A 21,148-nucleotide genomic window follows, 5' to 3' on the forward strand; every position below is an offset into this window, starting at 1 on the left:
ACATAAAGGTAGTTGCCAGCAATATTTCTTACCCAACAAGGCTGCAGTCCCCTGCCCACGTATGTGAGAAAGGAAACGCAAAATCTTTGGAAAACAGAAGCAGCAGCATTCATAGGAGCATAGACTTAGACCTGGAAGGGACCTTAAAGGGTCTAGGTTAGCCTAAATGAGGCTAGCATCCTCATTTTATTGAAGAGAAAACTGAAGTGTAGAGAAGTTGAGTAATTTGCCCAGGTCACACAGCTGGGAAGTATCTCAGGTGGAATTTGAACCCACGTCTTCCCTGAGTCCAAGTCCAGTTGCCTATTACTGATGATGCCTCTCCCTGCTGACCCTGTAGAAATGGTGGCATCAAACATATAGACAGTAGCTCACATTTATAAAGAGGGAAATTTGCTATTTCAGAGTTATTTCTTTTGATGAACACAACTCTCATAGACATAGGATAAATAATAGCATGCCCATTTTACAGAGGAGAAAATTGAGACTCAAGAGCATATTCCATCCCAAAGGGCTGCTGGTCTGCTGGCTAAGATGGTCAGGCTGTGCTGAATGGAAGCTGGCACACTCGGAGCAATGGAGCTGAGATAACATTTCAGTTCTAACTTTAAAAAGAGCCAAATTAAAAAAGAGCACCCATGTAGATTTATATATTTAAATGTCTAGACAGCATATTATGTATATACATACAATCTATAACATCTAAACAACTTAAATCCATATTGCAAATTTACCAGGTCATTTCCTATCTTTGTATTCTTTTTTTAGTATTAAGGGTCTTGCATCATCGTGGACAATAAGATAGGTATTGAATTGAGTACAGAACCTGTATGTATTTACGTATGGCTATCAATGTGGAATTTTCCCATATTAAATTTTTATTAGGTTTTCATCTGAGACCATTTGGGGGCAATGTTTAGAATTTAGATTAGAATTTTATATGCAAAATAGCAAATGGAGCAGTTGGCTGGTAGAACTGCAGAACAATAAAAGACAGCTCAATAAAATAATATCCCAAGCATCATTATTGTACTCAGTCAGGCCGAGCTGGGGTGGGCAGGTTCTGGCATCCACTTACACCAAGTCTGACCTCTTGTACCCATCTCTCTTTTCTTTTTTAATTAATTTATTTTTAATTTACAACATTCAGTTCCACAGGCTTTTGAGTTCCAAATTTTCTCCCCCTCCTCAAGATGGCCTGCAATCTGATATAGGCTCTACATATACATTCACATTAAACATATTTTCACGTTAGTCGTGTTGCAAAGAAGGATTACAACCAATGGAATGAACTACAAGAAAGAAGAGACAAAACAAAAAAGTGAGGCAGCAAATAGTATGCTTTGATCTGCATTCAGATTCCATAATACTTTCTCTGGATTTCTATCATGAGTCTTTTGGAGTTGTCTTAGAACCTTGCATTGCTGAGAAGAGCCAAGTCTATCAAAGTTAGTCATTGCACAGTGTGGCTGTAACTGTGTACAATGTTCTCCTGGTTCTGCTCCCCTCACTTAGCATCAGTTCATATAAGTCTTTCCAGGTTTTTTTGAAGTCCGCCTGCTCATCATTTCTCATAGCACAATAGTATTCCATTACCTTCATATAACACAACTTGTTAAGCCATTCCCCAGTTGATGGGCATCCCGTCAATTTCCAACTCTTTGCCACCACAAAAAAAGCTGCTATAAATATTTTTGTACATGTGGGTGCTTTTCCCATTTGTATGATCTCTTTGGGATATAATTCTGGAACCCACCTCTCTTTTCAGTGGGTTTGTAAGAAGAGAGAATGGGAAAGCTTATTCAGGTCATAGAAGGGAAGAGAGAGAAAGGCAAAAGCTAGCTGTTACTGTATGGAGGAGTGTGGCCCAAGGCCTATGTTGTTGAAAGGGAGGTAGCCAGTTCCTGAAAGGATGTGCACAAAGCCCCCTGGGTCTAGAAATAACATTGTATCACGGTGGAGTGGAAACTCTTTGAGGACAGGGACTTTTCTGTTTGTATAGCCCCTGATGTGGTGCCTGGCCAATAATAAGCACTCAATCATGGCATTTTGGTTGATTGTTGGTTGATTTCTACATTATCAGATTAAAGGATGACGGTGCCTAATTTTGTATTTCTCTGATCTGCCAGCCAGAGCAGCCATCTCAGTCAGCAGAAACCTAGTGACTAATTTTTGAGCTTTCACTTTCTAGCACAAAGGACTTTTCTCCTTCCCGGCAAGTAGACCAATCTTATCCAGGCATTTCAGTTGGCAGGCAAATACCATCAGGGTTATTTTAGATGTGCTCTATGCAACATTTCCTCCTTAAGCACCAAGTACGGACACATTTTTATATTGCTGCTTTCATGGAGATAATACTTAATCCTGACTACCCGACTCCTGGAAGATCTCAGGGATTATAGAGATCTTTTTGAAAAGTTTCGAATGCTTAGGGAGATAGGAGCAACATACTGCTATTATTCAGTGGCAGTATAACTCGGGTTATCCCAAAGATTCCTGGAGTGCCAGGTTTGGGGATCATGTGGTGCCTGTGCTAATACTCCAGGCTCAAGTTGAATTCTGGTGAGTTTTCAGAAAATTATAGATAATTCCACATGAGTACACACACATCATTGGATGTGTTGGGTGACACAGTCAGAAGGAAGTGAACAGGTCACCTCCCCAGACTCAGCCTGAGGATAGGAATATCGTTTCCTTGGTGCCGTATTCCCCTTAGGTCAGCCATTGGAAGTTTGCAAGAACATTGTAAGGGGATAGATTTGACAGGAATGCTGATGACATAAAGCAGCTAGCTAGGTGGTGCAATGACTAGATAGAGCAATAGACTTGGAATCAGGAAGTCCTAAGCTCAAATCCTGTCTCAGGCACTTATTAGCTGTGTGACCTTGAACATGTAAATCTTCTGTCAGCCTCACTTTCCTCATTTGTAAACTAAAGTTAATAACAGCACCTATCTCCTAGAGTTCTCGTGGGTATCAAATGAAATAATATTTGTAAAGCATTTTACAAACCTATTAGCTTTATTCTAATAGTTATTGATTTCCTGCCTGGTGCCTTGTGTTGTTTTCTTACTTGTCACATTTACCTTGGCAATGGGGGGAAAAAACCCAATCCACCTAATATTCCTATTTTCTGATTCACAGACTTAAAAGAAGTTGTATTTGTCATCCAGAGTCAAAGTAATTCTTTTCATGCAGAGAGAGCAAAGCAATTAGAGCAAAACATCTTAAAACAAGCTGCCGCTCTTACCCAGGTAGGCAGAAACCACGAGGAGTGGATGTTTGTTCTGCGTGTGGGTGCAGATGTGTGGGTTTTCTGCTGCACTTGTTCTTTCATATATGTTCAACCATCATTAAAACGTCTGGATTGATACAGATATTGTGTTCACTTAGTCCTGGGTGTTTACTCTTTAAAATTCTCCACTTTATCACCAATGCTTTTAGTATGACTACACTCTGAAATATATGTGGACATATACATATATATACGCATATATGTGTGTGTGTGTGTGTATAAAAAGAGAATGCTAGGTTTGAACTTTTAGAAGGGAAAAATACAAAAATTGGGTAATGGGATTCAGAATATTTAACATTTCATTCATAGACAGTTTTGCTGTTTGAGATAAAATTTGAATTCATTTTGGTGATGTGATTATTTTGATTTCCTATAATGTTTTGGTTAGCTTTAATTGGTCTTTGTGATTTAATTATAATTTGATTTGCAATTTGGGGCCAGAATACCTCCTCTGATGCATTTCCCCCCAGCCTTGCCCTTGGATCAATCCATAAATATTTGTTAAGTGCCTACAATGTGCCGGGTATTGCTGAGCTCTGGGGATACAAAAGGAGGCAAAAGATAGTCTCTGCCCTCAAGGAGTTTATAATCTAATAGAATTGCTACTTGAATTCAGGAAGGAAGCCCACTAAACTTCCAGAAGGAGAGATGATGTGCCACTGACACGCCATAATTCCTTCAGTTCAGTTTATCCTTTGGTATGGAGGAATAATTAAGACTATGATATGATGCTTACCCAACAGACCTATGTGAAGAAATCACATATATTCATAAGTTAAAGTAGGCAAGCTTAGCCTACTTGAGGTGGCTAGGGGGCACCATAGTGCACAGAGTGCTGGGCCTAGAACCAGGAAGACCTGTGTTCAAATTTGGCCTCAGACATTTACTAGCTGCGTGACCCTGAGCAAGTCACTTAACCTTTGTCTGCCTCAGTTTCCTCAACTCTATAGCACTTACTACCCAGGATTGTTGTAAGGATGAGATAATATCTGTAAATTGCTTAGCACATAGTAAGCTTGGCACATAGTTGACTACATAAAAGTTAGCTGCTATAATAATAATAATGATATTGTTAATTATGATTACTTCTTTCAACCAGCTATAACTCGTCCATTTGGCATGGGGTCACAAAATGTCTATTTTTGTGTGTTATTCTGTGAGGAACATACTCATGTACATCATTTGAGGGGCCAGACCTATGATTTCTCTGGTCTAGGGAACTTCTGGTGGGGAAAGTTCCTCTACTGATATGTCAGCACCTCCTCTGCGACTTTATAGTCTTACAGAGTTGTCTGGGGCCTTGAGAGGTTAAGCCCAAAGTCGAAGAGGTTTGTGTTAGAGGTGAGACTTGAACCCAGGTCTTAGAGACTCCAAGACCGGCTCCTCATCCAATATGTCAAAATGTTTCTCCATTAAAAGTAAAGATACTTTTTATATTTGGCTGAAGTTCTACAAAATAATACCCTGCATTGCTGTTATCTTTCAAGATAGCATTGAATTTCAGTTACTCAACATGACATTGTCTCATTTTGCTTTATTACCAAAGAGCTCTTCTGCAAAGGAAATATATATATATTCCAATAGAGGATTCTTCTTTAGTGATTGGGGTGGTGGCAGGAAGGAAGAGGATGCCGTATGGAAAAATGAGCAGTCTTAGTGACTGTTTTATTGATTAATACAAAGGCCAATGAATAATAGCTATACTTAATGGTTAACATTTTCTCAAGTTGTTTCATAGTTAGGTAATTAGTAAATGTTGAATGAATAAAACATATTGTCTTGTTCAACCTTATGACCTCTAAGTTATTGAGATCCATGGAGGGTGTAGGAAGGGCAGGGAAGTGTTTCTCAGGACATGGAAGCCTCTGGATTAGCTGTCTCCTATTATCTATATATCATGCTACCCTTGACTGTACTTTAAAGAGAAAGAACTCCTGGCCACAGTTCAGACTTTGATTATCCTCAGGAACAGGAGACAAGGGAAGCATAATTAATTTATTATTAATGATTAATTTATCACTTATAAATCCAAAAAAACAAACAACTCACTTTGGGTGAGCTTTCTATATCGTCTCCCACTAAACTTTCACCATTTCATTTGAGCTGTTAATGAGTAGCCAGCCTGGCTGATGTGGGTTTCTTTTCCTTTAATTTTCCCACCTATTCTCTAGGGGGAAAGGTAGGCATTAAGGAGAAGAGGGAGAAACCAGTAGCCTGGATAATCTGCAAACTGCATCTAATCAAGAGTTCACAAAACTGAATTGAGTTCACTTTACTGTCCTTACCTCTAAGGAAAAATTCCTTGATTGACAGTAACGTTGATGGGCCACTCTCCTTCTGTTATGTGCATTATCTGTGTGCTGGTAGGGGCCACAGATAGTGAGTCTCAACTCCTTACCTTCCCAGCATGCACTGGAAACCCCCTTTTCTTTCTTGGTTAGTCAGAAGGGGGTTTTATCTTCATCCAACTTTCTAGATTATGAATTCCACTCCCCCTGCCCCCACTTTCCCTATTTGATCCATACTAGCAATACTCAGTTGTCTCTATTACAGAGAATAATTCAGAGTTGGCCGCGTTGTATTTTACCAGAAGAAATAAAGGTATTCTTTTATAAAAAAAATAATATCTAGAATTAGCTCCTTTAGGTTAATGTATTTGTTTAGAGCTGGACGGGACTTAAGACCTCACCAAGCCCATTCTCCATATTTTACAGATAAGGAAATTAAGGGAGGCTCAGAAAGATTAAATGATTTGTCTAAGATGGCAAAGTCAGTATTTGAACTCAGATCCTCTCACTCCCAACCTGGAACTCTTCCCTCTACGCCTTGCTGCATCCTAAATAAAACTGCTGTTTGAGAGCTCAAATTGAGGCAAAGGGTAAAGAATAGTTTTAGAATGAGTTCTGGTAGTGGACTTAGTGGATAGAGTGTTGGACCTGGAGTCCTGAAGTCCGGGGTTCACATCCTGCGCCGACACTCATTTGCTGTGTGACAAGAAGTAAGTTGCCTATCCTTTCTGAGCCTCACTTGCTTCATCTGTAAAATAGGGATTAATAATCCCTGTAGTAGCTACCTAGAAAGGTTACCGTGAGGCTCAAATGAGATGTGTGTATAAATTGCTACATAAATGGCAGTAATTGCATTACTAGAAAAATCAGATATGAGCCAAAAATAAAGGCAAGTAATTCTTTAAGATAATTTGGAAATAAACCTCTAAATTACTTTCTAATGTTTTTCTCTTGACTTCTAAACTTCTACTTATGGACCAAAAACTTGTCTTTAACTGAAGTATTTATTGTCCCTTGAGTATATCATGTTTACTTCCCATCTCCACACTATTTCTGTTGCCATTTACATGACCTTAAAATGCTCTTTTCCACCATCTCCATTTATTTAGAACTTTCCCATCCATTTAAGCCCCTTCCTTACCACCTCAGCCTACAGTGATTCTCTGAGCTGCTCACATGGCACTTGTATGCTGCCTTGAATTTTTGATGATCTTTTTATATGCCTCTAGCCTATTGATTGAACCTCTTTTTATTTCTCACAGTAACCAGCACACGAGTCATTTCCTTTTTTACTCTTTTTTGGATCCAGATTTGTGATTTTATCATTCTTTTGATGTTCCTCTTTGGAGATACCTTTCGCTTCATTCAGATCTACAACTCCTTTACATTTAATAACCTTAGGCAGTTAAGTAGCTTGAGAGAAGAGGGATTAAGAGATTTGGAAAAGGGTCACTCTGCCAGTGTATGCCACATGCCATTCTTCCTGACTCTAAGGCCACCAGCTCTTTATACCCCCTCTCTAGCAGACAGGAAGTGCCTAGTCAATGTTTTTGATAGATTATTCTCAGGATAATTACAAATGGTTGCAGAAAGCAGATTCTAAATTAGCTCTTTACTTCATTTTGCTTTCTAACAGTTTCTTAAATAGCAAAGTGAATTTAAACACCATATACCAAAGGCCAATATAAACTAATATTGCCTCTTTAGTCAAGAATTTGGGTGTATATTTATGGTATTTACAGTGTATTATTGTGTTTTTAAAATTTTTTTTTCATCCTTAACTTAGAAAATAGTCTATTTGTTTTAAATTTGGGATGGGCAATTTGTAATGATTCCTCCTAGGTGCTCTTTGCACACAAAATGCAGAATATATACTTCTTTCTATCCTTTTCCGTTTTAAAGTTATTGGTTGTAATTTGCTTAATTGTATTTTGAAATTCAGATTACCACTAGGTGGCAATATTGGTTTTTAAAATTTAAAGAAATATATTTCCCGCTTATTATTGAACAATAATAATTTGCTGCTACCCCTTTCCCCCCTTCCTCCTTCCCCTCAGCATTTAATTTCTATGCTAGTGAATGGGACTAGGACTTCATGATGAGGTTGCCACTATTTAAATATTAACTAGTTATTTATCCTTTGCTTTAATGACAATTTTAATTCTAAAATTGTTTCCCAATAAGAAAGTGCAATATAAGGATGTAAACAGTTATGATAGGACATTCTTAATTTTCTCAGAGAGACTGAGAAAACCTGGTAGATTTGCTTTTGGCAGGCAGGTCTAAATTTTCAATGACTCTTAGAATATTAGAGAAAATGTAGCCTAATATCCCTCTCTCCTCCCCTCCCCTCTCCTTCCCTCCCCTTATTATTATGAAGGTGATTTTGAGGCCCAAACAGTTTAAATGATTTATGTAAGTCACATAGCTAGTGAGTGGCCGGGATTGGACCAGAATACAGGCTCTCTTGACTCTCCATTCATTCAGTACTTTCAGCTAGAGATTCTCAAGCTTTTTGGTCTCAGGATGCCTTTATACTCTTAAACATTATTGAGGATGTCACCTGCCAGTAGCTTTTCTTTATGTGGGTTATGTCTATCAACATTTACCATGTTAGAAATTAAAGCATTTTAGTATTATTGTAAAAATGATTTTGGATTTGCAGATGCCCTAAAAGAATATTCGGGACCCCCAGGGATCCCTGTCCTACACATTGAGAGCCATTCTTAACAATGTATTTTTAAAAAATCAGAATGACTTTTTGTATTTCAAATCCGCTTGGTAGTAGAGAAATGAATTGGTGCTTGATTCTGGAGGTGTGCCTGGTGCTAAGAAATTATATATGAACATGGTATCCTACTAACTGCATTTTTAGATGGCGAAAGGAACTTTGAACAGCTGAAACTAGTTCCAGAAGTTTGCCACTGCTCAATGCTTTCATTGACCTCGTTAAGTTGTGCTTGAATATAAGAATCGGCCGGCATTCAGGATGTCAAAATGCTGTCATTTCTGTGATCCCTCATCAGCTTCTATCTACCCTCATTGCCTTGGCAAGCTATTACCTGCTTCTTCTTTGCCTTAAGGAGCTAAAATGCTCTGATTAAAAGCACAAATGTCTTCTATCCTTACAACATGACTATAAAGACTAGCGCCTAAAGGAAGGTTCTATCTGTAATTGGTTGTAATGCTCTGCACAAAGGAGAGAGATGATGCAATTTACCTTTCTTCCTTTTCAGAAAAGTTTTGTTCATTACAGTTTGTTATTTCCTGTGGCCATTTTCTGAAAGTAAAGAATGAATTAAGAGGTCAGGGTAAGAGGCCTGAAATTGTGATTATATCATAAATCTTGCTTTGGAGAAGCTGTGATCTCATCAGCGTGGCCTGTCTCTCCACCAAGAGAAAGAATAATGCTTCTATACCTTGTCAGCCAGTATAATGCTTGTCCATGTTTTTCCATAATTCCTCCATAGATAATAATCTAAATTAAGAATCTGTCTTGACTGACTACTGTGTGCCAAGGACCATGTCAGAGGCAGAGCTTTCGTAGCGCTACTTTCCTCTCGAAGGAATTTATAATCTATTTGCAGAGATAAAGCTTATGCCTACACGAGCAGTATTAAGGTTGCTTGTGAAGTAATAGACAATTAGGCACAAAATAGGAATGCAAACCAAGCCTATGATTTATTCAGTATTTTTTTAAGAATCTACATGCAAATGATGTTTATGAAGAGAAGACATTTTTACTTTGGGTAAAAATTTATGAGACCAAATACATAATTCTAAGCCCATTTAAAACACAAAGGAATATATTTAAAAGTATAAAGTCATATGGGGATAACTGTAAACATTATTGTTATAGGTCAGGAAAGGGAGGACAGTGTGGTACAGTGGAATGAATGTTGGTTTTGAAGTCAGGGCAAATCCTGGTCACACCTGTGTGACCTTGGGCAAGTTATTTGATTTCTCTGGGCCTCAGTTCCTCATCTGTGAAGAGTTTGGACTAAATAACCCCCAGGTCCTCTTCTAGCTCTGAATCTATAATCCTATGAAAAAGTCAGATGGAGTTAGCTAGGGAGTACTATGAAGCTCTTCCTTGGCCCTGTTGTAATGTCAATTAAGTTGGGACTTTTTTACTGTTTTAGAATGATGAATTAATTAAGTGTCTTTGCTTGAGCCTTACTAGGTGCAAAGTCCCGGCCCAAACCCCCATCTACTAGGTGCTAAGCCTATGTGGGAGTGAAGCCTTCAGGGTCCTAAGGGGAGTTGCTAAGACTACAGCCAATAGTAGGAGCCTGAGTTCTGGTCTCTCAGATGACGTTTGATGATGGCTAAAGAGTTTATAAAAAGAGAGAACAGAGCTATTTGTGAGGAGCTCTGAGCCACAGGAGGAGTGGCGAATGACTCTGGGCCAGCTGTTGTTATGAGCTCCCCGGCTCCTGAACTCAGATGGTGGTTTCTTGGTAACTATGAATTTTATTTGGTCTGTTTATAATGTATGTTTGTGATCTGTTTGTATTTGCTCTGAAGTTCAGGGTGCTGGCTTTTTCTCCTGAGCTAAGTGAATGATATTTGTAAGTTGGATTGAAATGAGATTGTTAACCCCTTAATGTTGCTTTCTTTAGTAAAGCAGATCAAAAGCACAACAAATGTTGTGCTGGCAACATTCTTGTTGTTGGGCTTGTGTTGGTCTTTCACCCCCACAGCAGCTGCTAGCAGAATTGTTGCAACACTTGTTCTAGTCAAAATTTTGACATTGACTTGGACGAATATATAGATAGTATTTATCAAATGTTCAGATAACAACAAAAAGAGAAGGATTAGTAAGTATGTTGGATGTCACACTTGGAGTCCAAAAAGAGATTAACAGACTAGAATAAAGTTGATATTTGTTGTTCCCTAGTGCACTTAATGAAGTTGGGAGTAATGGAGAGGGAACTTGTGTTTCTCTAAGTGTTTTATTGTGTTCATGTGGTACCAGCTGGCAGTGGTGGGAATGTGTGCTGGCTGTGCAAATCAGACTGATTCAAATTCTGGATTCCCCAAAGAATGTTAAGAAAGACCCACCCCATTTCCTTTGTTGCCCATGATTCTCCTAGGCACTGCTTCTCCCCAGATGTTCAGGCGTTAGTCCTGGATGGCCTGCTTCTCTTTATTGTTTATACTCATTGGTATGTTTTGCACATGCTTAGTCCAAGCTCCAGGGCAGAAGCCCTTCTTGTGTCCTGCCAATGGTCCTTCTGTGCTTGTCTGTCATATAATATACATAATAGCTAGCATTTATATAATGCTTTAAGGTTAGCAAAGTACTTTGTGTATGTGGTCTCATTTGATAGTTTTGCCTTCCAGAGAAGAAAGGGAAGGAAGAAAAGAAAGAAAGGAAGGAAGCAAAGAAGGAAGAGAAGAAAGGAAAAAAGGAAGGCAAGGAAGGAAAGTAGGGAGAGAAGGCAGAGAAGGAAGGAAGGAAAGAAAGCATGGAAGGAAGAAAAAAGAGGGAAGGAAAAAGGAAGAGAAGGAAGAAAAAAGAGAGGGAAAGAGGGAAGAGAAGAAAGTAATGGAAGGAAGGAAAGGAGAAAAAGAAGCAAGGGAAGAAAGAAGGAAGGAAGAAAAGGAGGGAGGGAGTACTTACTATGTACCAAGGAGACAACTAGATGAAAAAAAGACAGTCCCTGCCCTTGAGGAGATTACATTCTAATGGGGGGTGGGGAATGAAGGTACCCAGCAGGAGCATGATTTTGAAGTTATGAAACTAGGGTGATTAGAGTTGGGGGCTAGCCTGAGCCTTTCTTCCAAATGGAGACTCTAGACCAGTGGGAGAAGGGGGCATGTCTTACAGGCAGATATCTGAGGTTGAGAAGACCACAGGCATGTTTGGATGTTCCAGGGTAGGATAGCAGCAGAGGCATGACTTTGAAGCCCTGAAGAGAGGTGGATGTGAAGAGCCATTGTTTGGGTGTGTCCATGTGGGTACACTCTGGAGCAAATATGACCACAACCCAAGCTTTACTGTGTTTGTGGGAAATCATTTTGTAAATTTTGTGTTGCTATAGGAATGTGTTTCATTAGAGTATTTAAAGTAGATTCCACATTTGGGGACTCTAATATGACCTTGACTCTTTATTTGAACTTTTAAAAGTTTCTAATGTCAGTTTTTTAATAAGAATTTTCATATTTTAGTGGTCATATTATAACAGTTTATCATCACCCCCATAAGCACTTCTTTTGTGTATCTTTTTTGTGATTTTGGGGTTTAGAAGCTCCCTGTGAGACAGTAGACACTTCTTTAAGATTTGTCAAACCAGTAGCCAAAGACCTCCCCTGTGATGTGACACAATTTTTCCTTTAGCCTTATAAGACTCCTTGTCTAGTCTTAACTTAAACATAGAGTCAATAATGAGTTTGGAGCATCATGGTCAACAAATCAGAAAACCACTGTTCTGGTCCAAGGAGGGTCAAGATCAAAGAATTTTAGGCAGCCATGCTCACGTTTGTGGGCTGGCGGAGAAAAGATAGAACACAATATGAGAGTGGTATGCCATTTTGAGAACGTTAAGCTTGGCCTAGTGTCATACACTCTATTCAGAAAGACTTAGGGCAGCTAGATGGCATAGTTGGTTGGATATGATTGGATAGAGTGCTGGGCCTGGAGTCAGGAAGACCTGAGTTCAAATGCAGCCTCAGATGTGTAATAGCTATGTAACCCAGGGCAAGTCGGCAGCTAGGTGGCACAGTGGGTAGAACACCTGACCTGGAGTCAGGAAGACTCATCTTCCTGAGTTCAAATTTGGCTTCAGACACTAGCTGTGTGACCCTGAGCTGTGTGACCTACTGCTCTTTGCCTCAGTTTCCTCATCTGTAAAATGAATTGTGGAAGAAAATGGCAAACCACTCCAGTATCTTTACCAAGAAAACTCCAAATGGGGCATGAAGAGTCTGACATGACTGAAAAATGGCGCAACAAGAACAACAAACAGGGCAAGTCGCTTAACCTCAGTTTCCTTGTCTGTAAAATTAGGATAATAATATTATCTATCAGGGTTGTTGTGAGGTCCAAATGAGATATTTTTAAAGTGCTTAACATGGTACTTGGCACATAGTAGACTCTATATGAACATTAGCTAGTGTTATTAATATTCATGTCTTGCTTCTGACCATTACTAGCTATGGGACCCCTGGCAAGTTACTTAAAATCTCAGTGCCCTGGGATGCTCCCTCTAAGATTATAAGCTGCATTGCAGGTCCTGATGGATATATTTGTAGAGGAAATTTCCTATAGGAATGGGATCACTGGTCCAGAATGTCCTCCTCCCCAATAAGTCAGGGTCAAAACAGGAGTTCTTAATATTTTTTTGGTGTCATGACCCCATTGGCAATCTGGAGAAGCCTATGGACCTCTTATGAGAATGTTGTTTTTAAATAATTCAAAGAAATGCTAACTTTCATTTAGAGGTTCGTAAAAATAAAGATATATTTTTTTCCCTCTCCAAGTTCATGGACCCCCTGCTATCTATTGTTGGGCTCCCCCTAGGTTAAGAACTCCTGGCTTAAAGGAGTAAATAGGGTAATATTAACAGAGAATGAGGGTGATGTTTGGCTAAAGTATCAGATTTGGTTTGGAGGCAGAGGAGAAGTAATTCGGGGTAGAGAGAGTACTTGGAGAAAGATGGAGGTAGGTTTTAGGGAATCAGGTATTGTTTTGCATTATTAGTCTTTACTGAGAAAACTGAGATGTGGGGGTAACCATGAATTATATGTAAACTTCTTGTGCATCCAACACTCTGTGTGTGTGTGTGTGTGTGTGTGTGTGTGTGTGTGTGTGTGTGTTTGTGTGTATGTACATAGCTAGATTCAGGGGAGGCTTCTCAGAGGTTTGGTTGGAACATGTGAAAACAGAGGTCGTATCACGTTTTTATGGCAAATGCTATCTAAAGAAGAATGTACAGCTGCTTGAGAAGAAAAAAAACCAAACCCAAAGCTTTTGACGCTGAGTGGCTATGTCTAACTTTGTTCTTTTTTCCTTTGTGATGTGAATGCCCTTTGTCCAAACACCTGGCCCAGTTACAGCCTGACTAATGAGGTTACCCTTTATACCTGGTCTGAGGAAATTTTAGACAAAAGGGTCTTTCAGGGACAGTGTAATGTCAGGTCTTGGCTTACCAGTTTAGGACCTTGTTGCTGTCTGGTTGTATGACAAGGTAGCAGAACTCTTCAGCCTAAAGAAAAACCATGCAAAATCAGATTGCCTCCCATAGTCTATTTTCATTACTTCTTGGCAACTGGGAAGCTGTAGGAGGTCTCCCAATGAAAGGTTAATAGTAATGAGTGTGACTCACTGCCCCATCCCTTTTTAGTCTTTCTACTTAACTTTTCTCGTTAGGTGAAAGTAATTACTTGCATAAGAATTCATAAAAGACTCTCTATTGGTAGTGAATGATGGAGAAGAGATACATCTTAATTTTGACAGTTTATTGACAAATTCATAACAATCCTATGCCAACTGAACAAGCCAATTTGGCCTCAGAATTCTGAGCTAAACAACATCCCTTTTTAGAAGGTTAATTGAAGTCACCAGTTCAACCTATTTGTTTGAAATTCTGATAGTGTTTTGAACAGATATAGAGGGTTTTCATCTTGGGAAGTAATACACATCTATCCCCTCTATTTTTCCTCTCTCTCCTTCTTTCAAGAAGCTTACCAAGTAAATTATTTGCCATGAGAACAGTGGCTTCAAGCAATAGACAAAACACCTAGACAGGTCTGGTTGAAAGGTTATTGGTCCTTTAGAAAGCACATATATGGAGAGCTTCATTTGATTTCACACCCCAAACAGCTCATCTGAGAATATGTTGATAGAATTCTTTCATTAATTCCAAAATCAGGCCAAGCTGTATTTGTCAGTGTAAAGTAATTCCAAAGTAGATATACACAATGCCTACTTTATTCTTTAATCAAAAATAATTTGCATCAAAAATTGAGAAAACTAGCCTATTAAGACCTCCTTTAACACAGGAAACTCACCTTGCTAAAGGCAGTAAAAATTAAGTGTTAGCTTGCTTAGCAATGTAAAATGACCACATCAATTTTATGTTCCTGAGGAAGAAACTAGTCACCTATTTTTACAGCAGAACAGCTTCTTTTAGCTTCAAGAATTCTCATCTACCATTTACATAATTGTTTCTTAGTACATGTTTTATCTAAGCATTAGAATCGCCATTTTAAGGCACTGTGTCTCATTCTTACCAAAATGAAACACATTTTTTATGCTTCACATTTTTACTCATTACTGTATGGTTTTTTCCCTTTTGTTAAAAACATCTGTTTCTTCTTCCATTTTTTTTCTTCAATTTTAGACTGTAGTCATACTTTCATTAAAGTGTATAAACTCCATACAAGCAGCAGGAAATCTAGATTCTTCCCCTCCCTTCCATGCTTTTAATTTTAGCATTTTCCTTCTTGCAGGATTTATTCCAATACTTGAAATTAAAGGTTTTTTTTGCCTTGGTGTTCTAATAAATTATAGTCTTGTTAAAGTTTGTGATCATTATCATTAAAATAGTATATCACCTGTCCTAGGGATATAGGGCTGCATACATAGTAGGTGCTTAGTAAATACTTGTTGAATGATCACAAAATATACATGGGTGATGTAGTGGACAAAGTATAAGACTTAGAGTTTGAAAGACTTGAGTTCAGATACCACCTCTGTCTCTCATTAGCTGTGTAACCACAGGCAAGTCACAGACCTTTCTGATCCTCATTTTTCTCATCTGTAAAAATAGGATGGGCCGGGGGGGGGGCAGAGCCAAGATGGTGGCTGGAAAGCAGGGACTTGCTTAAGCTCTCCCCGCAAATCCCTCCAAACACCTGTAAAAAATGGCTCTGAACAAATTCTAGAGCTGCAGAATCCATGAAATAGCAGAGGGAAGCAGGTCTCCAGCCTAGGACAGCCTGAATGGTCGCTGGGAAGGGTCTATCGCACCATGCTGGCAATGGAGCGCAACCCAGCGTGAGCCGCGCCAGGACCAACCAGACAAGTCAGCCAGAGCAGGCCTTAGGGCCATGAATCACTGAGCTGTAGCAGTTACCAGACTTCTCAACCTACAAAGGCCAAAGACCACAGTGCAAGTTAGTGGGAAAACTGCTGGGTCTGGGTAAGAGTGGTCCAGCCCCAGCCCTGTGGTGGAGGTGGTGTGGTGGTGGCAGCAGCGGTGGCAGCAGCAGCAGGAAGCTCCTGTAGCTGTTTCCAGAGCTCCAGTGGAGGCTGCTTCCAGAGTCCCTGGCCCACACTGTGGGAGGAATCAAGCGGTGGATCAGAGTGGGAGTACAGGGAGTGCTTTGCTGGCTCAGAGGCAGGGTTCTCTTGCTTTGCCCTGCTTGGATCTGGATTGTGGTCCTGGTTGGCGGTTGTTGGAGGAGGAGGTATAGCAGAGCTTGTGCTGGCTGTGGAGGGGAAGTCCTCCGGGCAGTTACACAGGAGAAAGGAATGCTTGCATTCACAGACCAGAGCACAGGCCAGGAGAGGAGTATCATACCACCTCAGAATAGAAGTAGCTCTGAAAACAGCAGTGCAAGGCCCCTGAAGCTTGGAACAAAGCGCTCTCCACTCTGAAAGCAGTCACACCCTGACAGAAAGCTGAAGGGTCAAGTCGTTGACTGCAAACGTGAGCAAGCAGTGTAAAAGGACTCAGATAGACTCTTTTTGGGTGACAAAGAAGATCAAAACATACAGCCAGAAGAAGTCAACAAAGTCAAAGAGCCCATATCAAAAGCCTCCAAGAAAAATATGAATTGGTCTCAGGCCATGGAAGAGATCAAAAAGGATTTGGAAAAGCAAGTAAGAGAAGTAGAGGAAAAATTGGGAAGAGAAATGAGAGTGATGTAAGAAAATCATGAAAAACAAGTCAATGACTTGCTAAAGGAAACCCCCAAAATACTGAAGAAATAACACCTTAAAAAATAAACTAATCCAAATGTCAAAAGAGCTCCAAAAAGCCAATGAGGAGAAGAATGCCATGAAAGGCGGAATTAGCCAAATAGAAAAAGAGGTCCAAAAGACCACTAAAGAAAATACTACCTTAAAAATTAGAATGGAGCAAGTGGAGGCTAGTGACTTTATGAGAAATCACGAAATTATAAAACAGAACCAAAAGAATGAAAAAATGGAAGACAATGTGAAATATCTCATTGGAAAAACCACGGACCTGGAGAATAGATCCAGGAGAGTTAATTTAAAAATTATTGGACTACCTGAAAGCCATGATCAAAAAAAGAGCCTAGACATCATCTTTCAAGAAATTATCAAGGAAAACTGCCCTGATATTCTAGAACCAGAGGGTGAAATAGAAATTGAAAGAATCCACTAATCGCCTCTTGAAAAAGATCCCAAAAAGAAAACTCCTAAGAATATTGTAGCCAAATTCCAGAGTTCCCAGGTCAAGGAGAAAATATTGCAAGCAGCCAGAAAGAAACAATTTGAGTATTGTGGAAACACAATCAGGATAACATAAAATCTGGCAGCTTCTACATTAAGGGATTGAAGGGCTTGGAATATGATATTCTGCAGGTCAAAGGAGCTAGGATTAAAACCAAGAATCACCTACCCAGCAAAACTGAGTATAATACTCCAGGGCAAAATATGGATTTTTCAATAAAATAGAGGACTTTCAAGCTTTCTCAATGAAAAGACCAGAGTTGAATAGAAAATTTGACTTTCAAATACAAGAATCAAGAGAAGCATGAAAAGGTAAACAGGGAAGAAAAATCATAAGGGACTTACTAAAGTTGAACTGTTTTGTTTACATTTCTACATGGAAAGATGATATTTGTAACTCCTGAGACCTTTCTCAGTATTAGGATAGTTGAAGGGAATATACGTGTATATATAGACAGAGGTCACAGAATGAGTTTAATGTGAAGGGATGATATAAAAAAATAAAATTAAGGGGTGAGAGAGGAATATATTGGGAGAAGGAGAAAGGGAGAGATAGAGTGGGGTAAATTATCTCACATAAAAGCAGTTCTGTTGGAAGGGAAGAGGGGGCAGGTGAGGGGGAATGAGTGAATCTTGCTCTCATTGGATTTGACTTAAGGAGGGAATACACACTCAATTGGGTATCTTACCCTACAGAAAAGTAGAGGGGAAGGGGATAAGAGATGGATAATGATAGAAGGGAGGGCAGATCAGTGGAGGAGGTAAACAAAAGCAAACACTTTTGAAAAGGGACAGGGTCTACGGAGAAAATTGAATAAAAAAAATTAAAAAGATTAAAAAAAAGAGAAAAGGAAGGACAAACAACATATATTATATATGTATATATATGCATATACAAATATACACATAAATATATACATACATATATGTGCATATATATGCATATATCTGTGTATATATGTACACACACACACACACACACACACATATATACATGCATATACATATAAAGTTTGGAGATAATCAACAGAGGGATCAGGAAAGGCTTCTTAATGAAGGTGAGATTTTATCTGGGACTTGAAAGAAGCCAAGGAAGTCAGGAGGTGGAAATGAGGAGGGACAGTATTCTAGGCAAGGCAGACAGCCAGTGAAAATGCCTGTCATCTGTGTCTTGTGTCTTGTGGGAATCAAGGAGGGCAGGGTCTCAGAATACGAGTGTGTTTGGGGGTGGTAGGGGGTGGGGGAAGGACAAGATGTTAGAGGACTAGAAAGGTTGGATGGGGGCCAGATTATGATGGGATTTTAACCAACAAACAGAGGAATTTATATTTGATCCTGGAGGTGATAAGGAGCCATTGAAGTTTATTGAATGGGAGTGGGGAGTATGACATGGTCATAGCTGCATTTTGGGAAGATTAGCCGAGTGGAGAATGGAATGGAGTGGGGAGTGACGTGAGACAGGGAGTCCAACCAGAAGGCTATTGCAATAGTCCACCCATAGGGTGAGAAGGCCCTACACCTGGAGTGGTGGCAGTGTCAGAGGTAAAAGGAGGTGTATATGATCAGGAGTGTGCTGGAGCCAGCTCTTACAGGTCCAGGAGAGCTAATTGTTAGGTTTTCAGCTTGAGCACTTACGCCTTAGAAATTGGCAAATGCTACGAATAGGGCTTGAGTTACTGTTTTGTTGATTGTCTAATGTTTAGACTTTAAAAAGTGATACAGTATATGTTATGTTCTTTGTCCTTCATGAGCATATTTAATCTTCCAGTCTCATGGCTTTGATTTATCTTTGTATGATTACCAAATATTTCTTACCACCTTTGACTTCTAACCTATATCCAAGTCCTGAATTTCTCAAATAAATAAAAGATAAGGTCCTCATGGGATCTATGAATAAATTTCAGAAGTCCATGAACTTGGATGGGGGAAAAACTAATATCTTTATTTCTGTTTAATTGGCTGCTTTTGTGATTACATTTATTTTGTTTTATGCAATTAAAAACATTATTCTGGGAAGGGATCCACAGACTTTACCAGAATGCCAAAAGTTCCATAACAAGTCAAGCCATGGCAACAAGCCATCATTAAGTGCCTACTGTGTACCAGGGATCAAACTAAACCCTGAGGATGCAAAGAGAGGCAAAAGACAGTGTCTTCTCTAAAGGAGCTCATAGTCACGTGGATGAGAAAATATGCAAACAACTACGTACAAATAAGACATAGACAGGATAAATTGGAGATAATTCTCCAGGAAAGACTCTAGCACAAAAAAAAAGGTTTAGAATCCCTGCTATAGGGCATCTTCCCTTGGATATTCTTCTGAGAGCCAAGCTGCTTCTGTTGGGAGTTTATTAGCCCCCATAAACTTGTCCTCTCAGTGTCCTTGTATCCTAGAATAACTACACCATTCTTCCAGTTGCCCAGACTCAAAAGATCAGTCATTCGACTTTTCCTTCTACTTCACTGTCCTTCTCCTATATCCAATCAGTTGCCAAGTCCTGTTATTCTATCTCCACATCGTTTCCCATTATTTCTCAAACCTATCCTCCCTTCTCCACTTCCTTCATCTCATTGTCATTACCCTAAACCACCTTCCATTTACATTGTATGTATCTTTTACATATTGTTTGCGTATTGTCTCCCCAATTAAATTGTGAATACCATGAGAAAAAACCTTAATAGCTATCATATATACTTTTTTGGGAGAGATGATTGTTAAACATTTACTGGCATACTTCAATTAGAGAGGCAACAGATTGGATATGGGGTGTTGGGGGTGAGAGAGAGTGAGGACCTAGGTTATGACCCTGGGTGATTGGGAGGATAGTGGTACCTTCAACAATAATAGGGAAGTTAGGACAAGGGGAGAGGGTTTGGGGGCAGATGAATAATGAGTTCAGTTTTGGGTACGTTGAATTTAAGATGTCTGCTGGACATCCAGTTTGGGATGTGTAATGGGTAATTGGAGACGTAAGTCTGGAGATCAGCAAAGAGGTTAGGGTAGCAGGATAAGTAGATATGAAAACGTCCATATAGAAATGATAATTGAATCCATAGGAGCTGACAAATAGAATAGTATAAAGAGAGAAGAGAAAAGGTCCAACTAAGCACGGAGCCTTGAAGGATATCTATCTTTTGAGGTGACCTGGTCAAGGAAACAACAAAGGAGACTGAGAAGGAGAGGTAAGACAGGAGAACCAGGAGAGAGTAGTGTCATGGAAACCTAAAAAGAAGATGATATCAAGGAGAAGATGGTGATCAACAGGGTCAAAGGCCGCAGAGAGGTCAAGAAGGATGAAAACTTAAAAAAGGCCATTAGATTGGGCAGTTAAGAGATCCTTGGTTACTTTGGAGAGAATAGTTTTGACTGAATGATGAGGTCAGAAGCAGAATGTAAGTTACAAGGCACCTTCCACTCATCATCGCATTTGAACCTCACAGGACAGTTTTACAGATAAGAAACTAGTATCTCACAGAACCAAGACTCAAAACTTAAAATAAAAATGCAGTAAGTTAAATTTTTTTCTAGTACTAGAAAAAGAATTCAAGAATAGGAAGATGTTAAAAAAAAGGCATTAGTAAGTAAGGAAAATGTCTGAAGGTCTTTTCTCTTGTGTAGCTTCAGTTACCTCAAGTCTATATTTTCTGTTAACAGTGAATAATCTGATTTGTCTTAAAGTCTCAAAGACTAATGACAACTAATAAATGTCAGAAATAAGTTAGAAACATCATATTATGAAGATCTATGCCAACCCCCTGGGAGAATCTGCCTCTTATTAAATAATGAGCAAATTATAACACTAAGCAGATGTTAACTTCCACTGTGTGTTTTGGGTCAGGAACTTGAGTGTGCTTCAGAATTATAGAACTGTTCTATTTCAGCTAGAATCAGTCTTGAAACTGGACTCATTCTTGCAGAAAACTGATCCAATATTGAACAAATTGGGGGCAAGAAGCCCTCCTATTTTATGACACCAGTGACTAAATAAGAAAATCAAACTGGGATTTAAACCGAAAATAAACTCAGTTCTTGACTTGGACTTTAGAGGGTAAATGTAAGAGATGGACAAGTTACAAACACAAGGAAACAGACTGTTAACAAGGTGCAGCAGTCAGGAGCACAGAGTGTATATATAAT

At 39.3% G+C, this 21,148-nt stretch overlaps 1 protein-coding gene across 1 annotated transcript in view; it reads left to right on the forward strand.

The window, feature by feature from the left end:
• B3GLCT (beta 3-glucosyltransferase) overlaps positions 1 to 21,148 on the forward strand; it is a 124,697-nt gene that overhangs the window by 38,836 nt on the left and 64,713 nt on the right. The window contains exon 4 of the mRNA XM_036742638.1: positions 3,144 to 3,253. Within this exon, the coding sequence (XP_036598533.1) occupies positions 3,144 to 3,253 (110 nt within the window). The remainder of the gene's footprint in view (positions 1 to 3,143; positions 3,254 to 21,148) is intronic.

The sequence above is a fragment of the Trichosurus vulpecula genome, chromosome 2 (genome assembly GCF_011100635.1).
Source record: "Trichosurus vulpecula isolate mTriVul1 chromosome 2, mTriVul1.pri, whole genome shotgun sequence".
NCBI classification, from domain to species: domain Eukaryota; kingdom Metazoa; phylum Chordata; class Mammalia; order Diprotodontia; family Phalangeridae; genus Trichosurus; species Trichosurus vulpecula.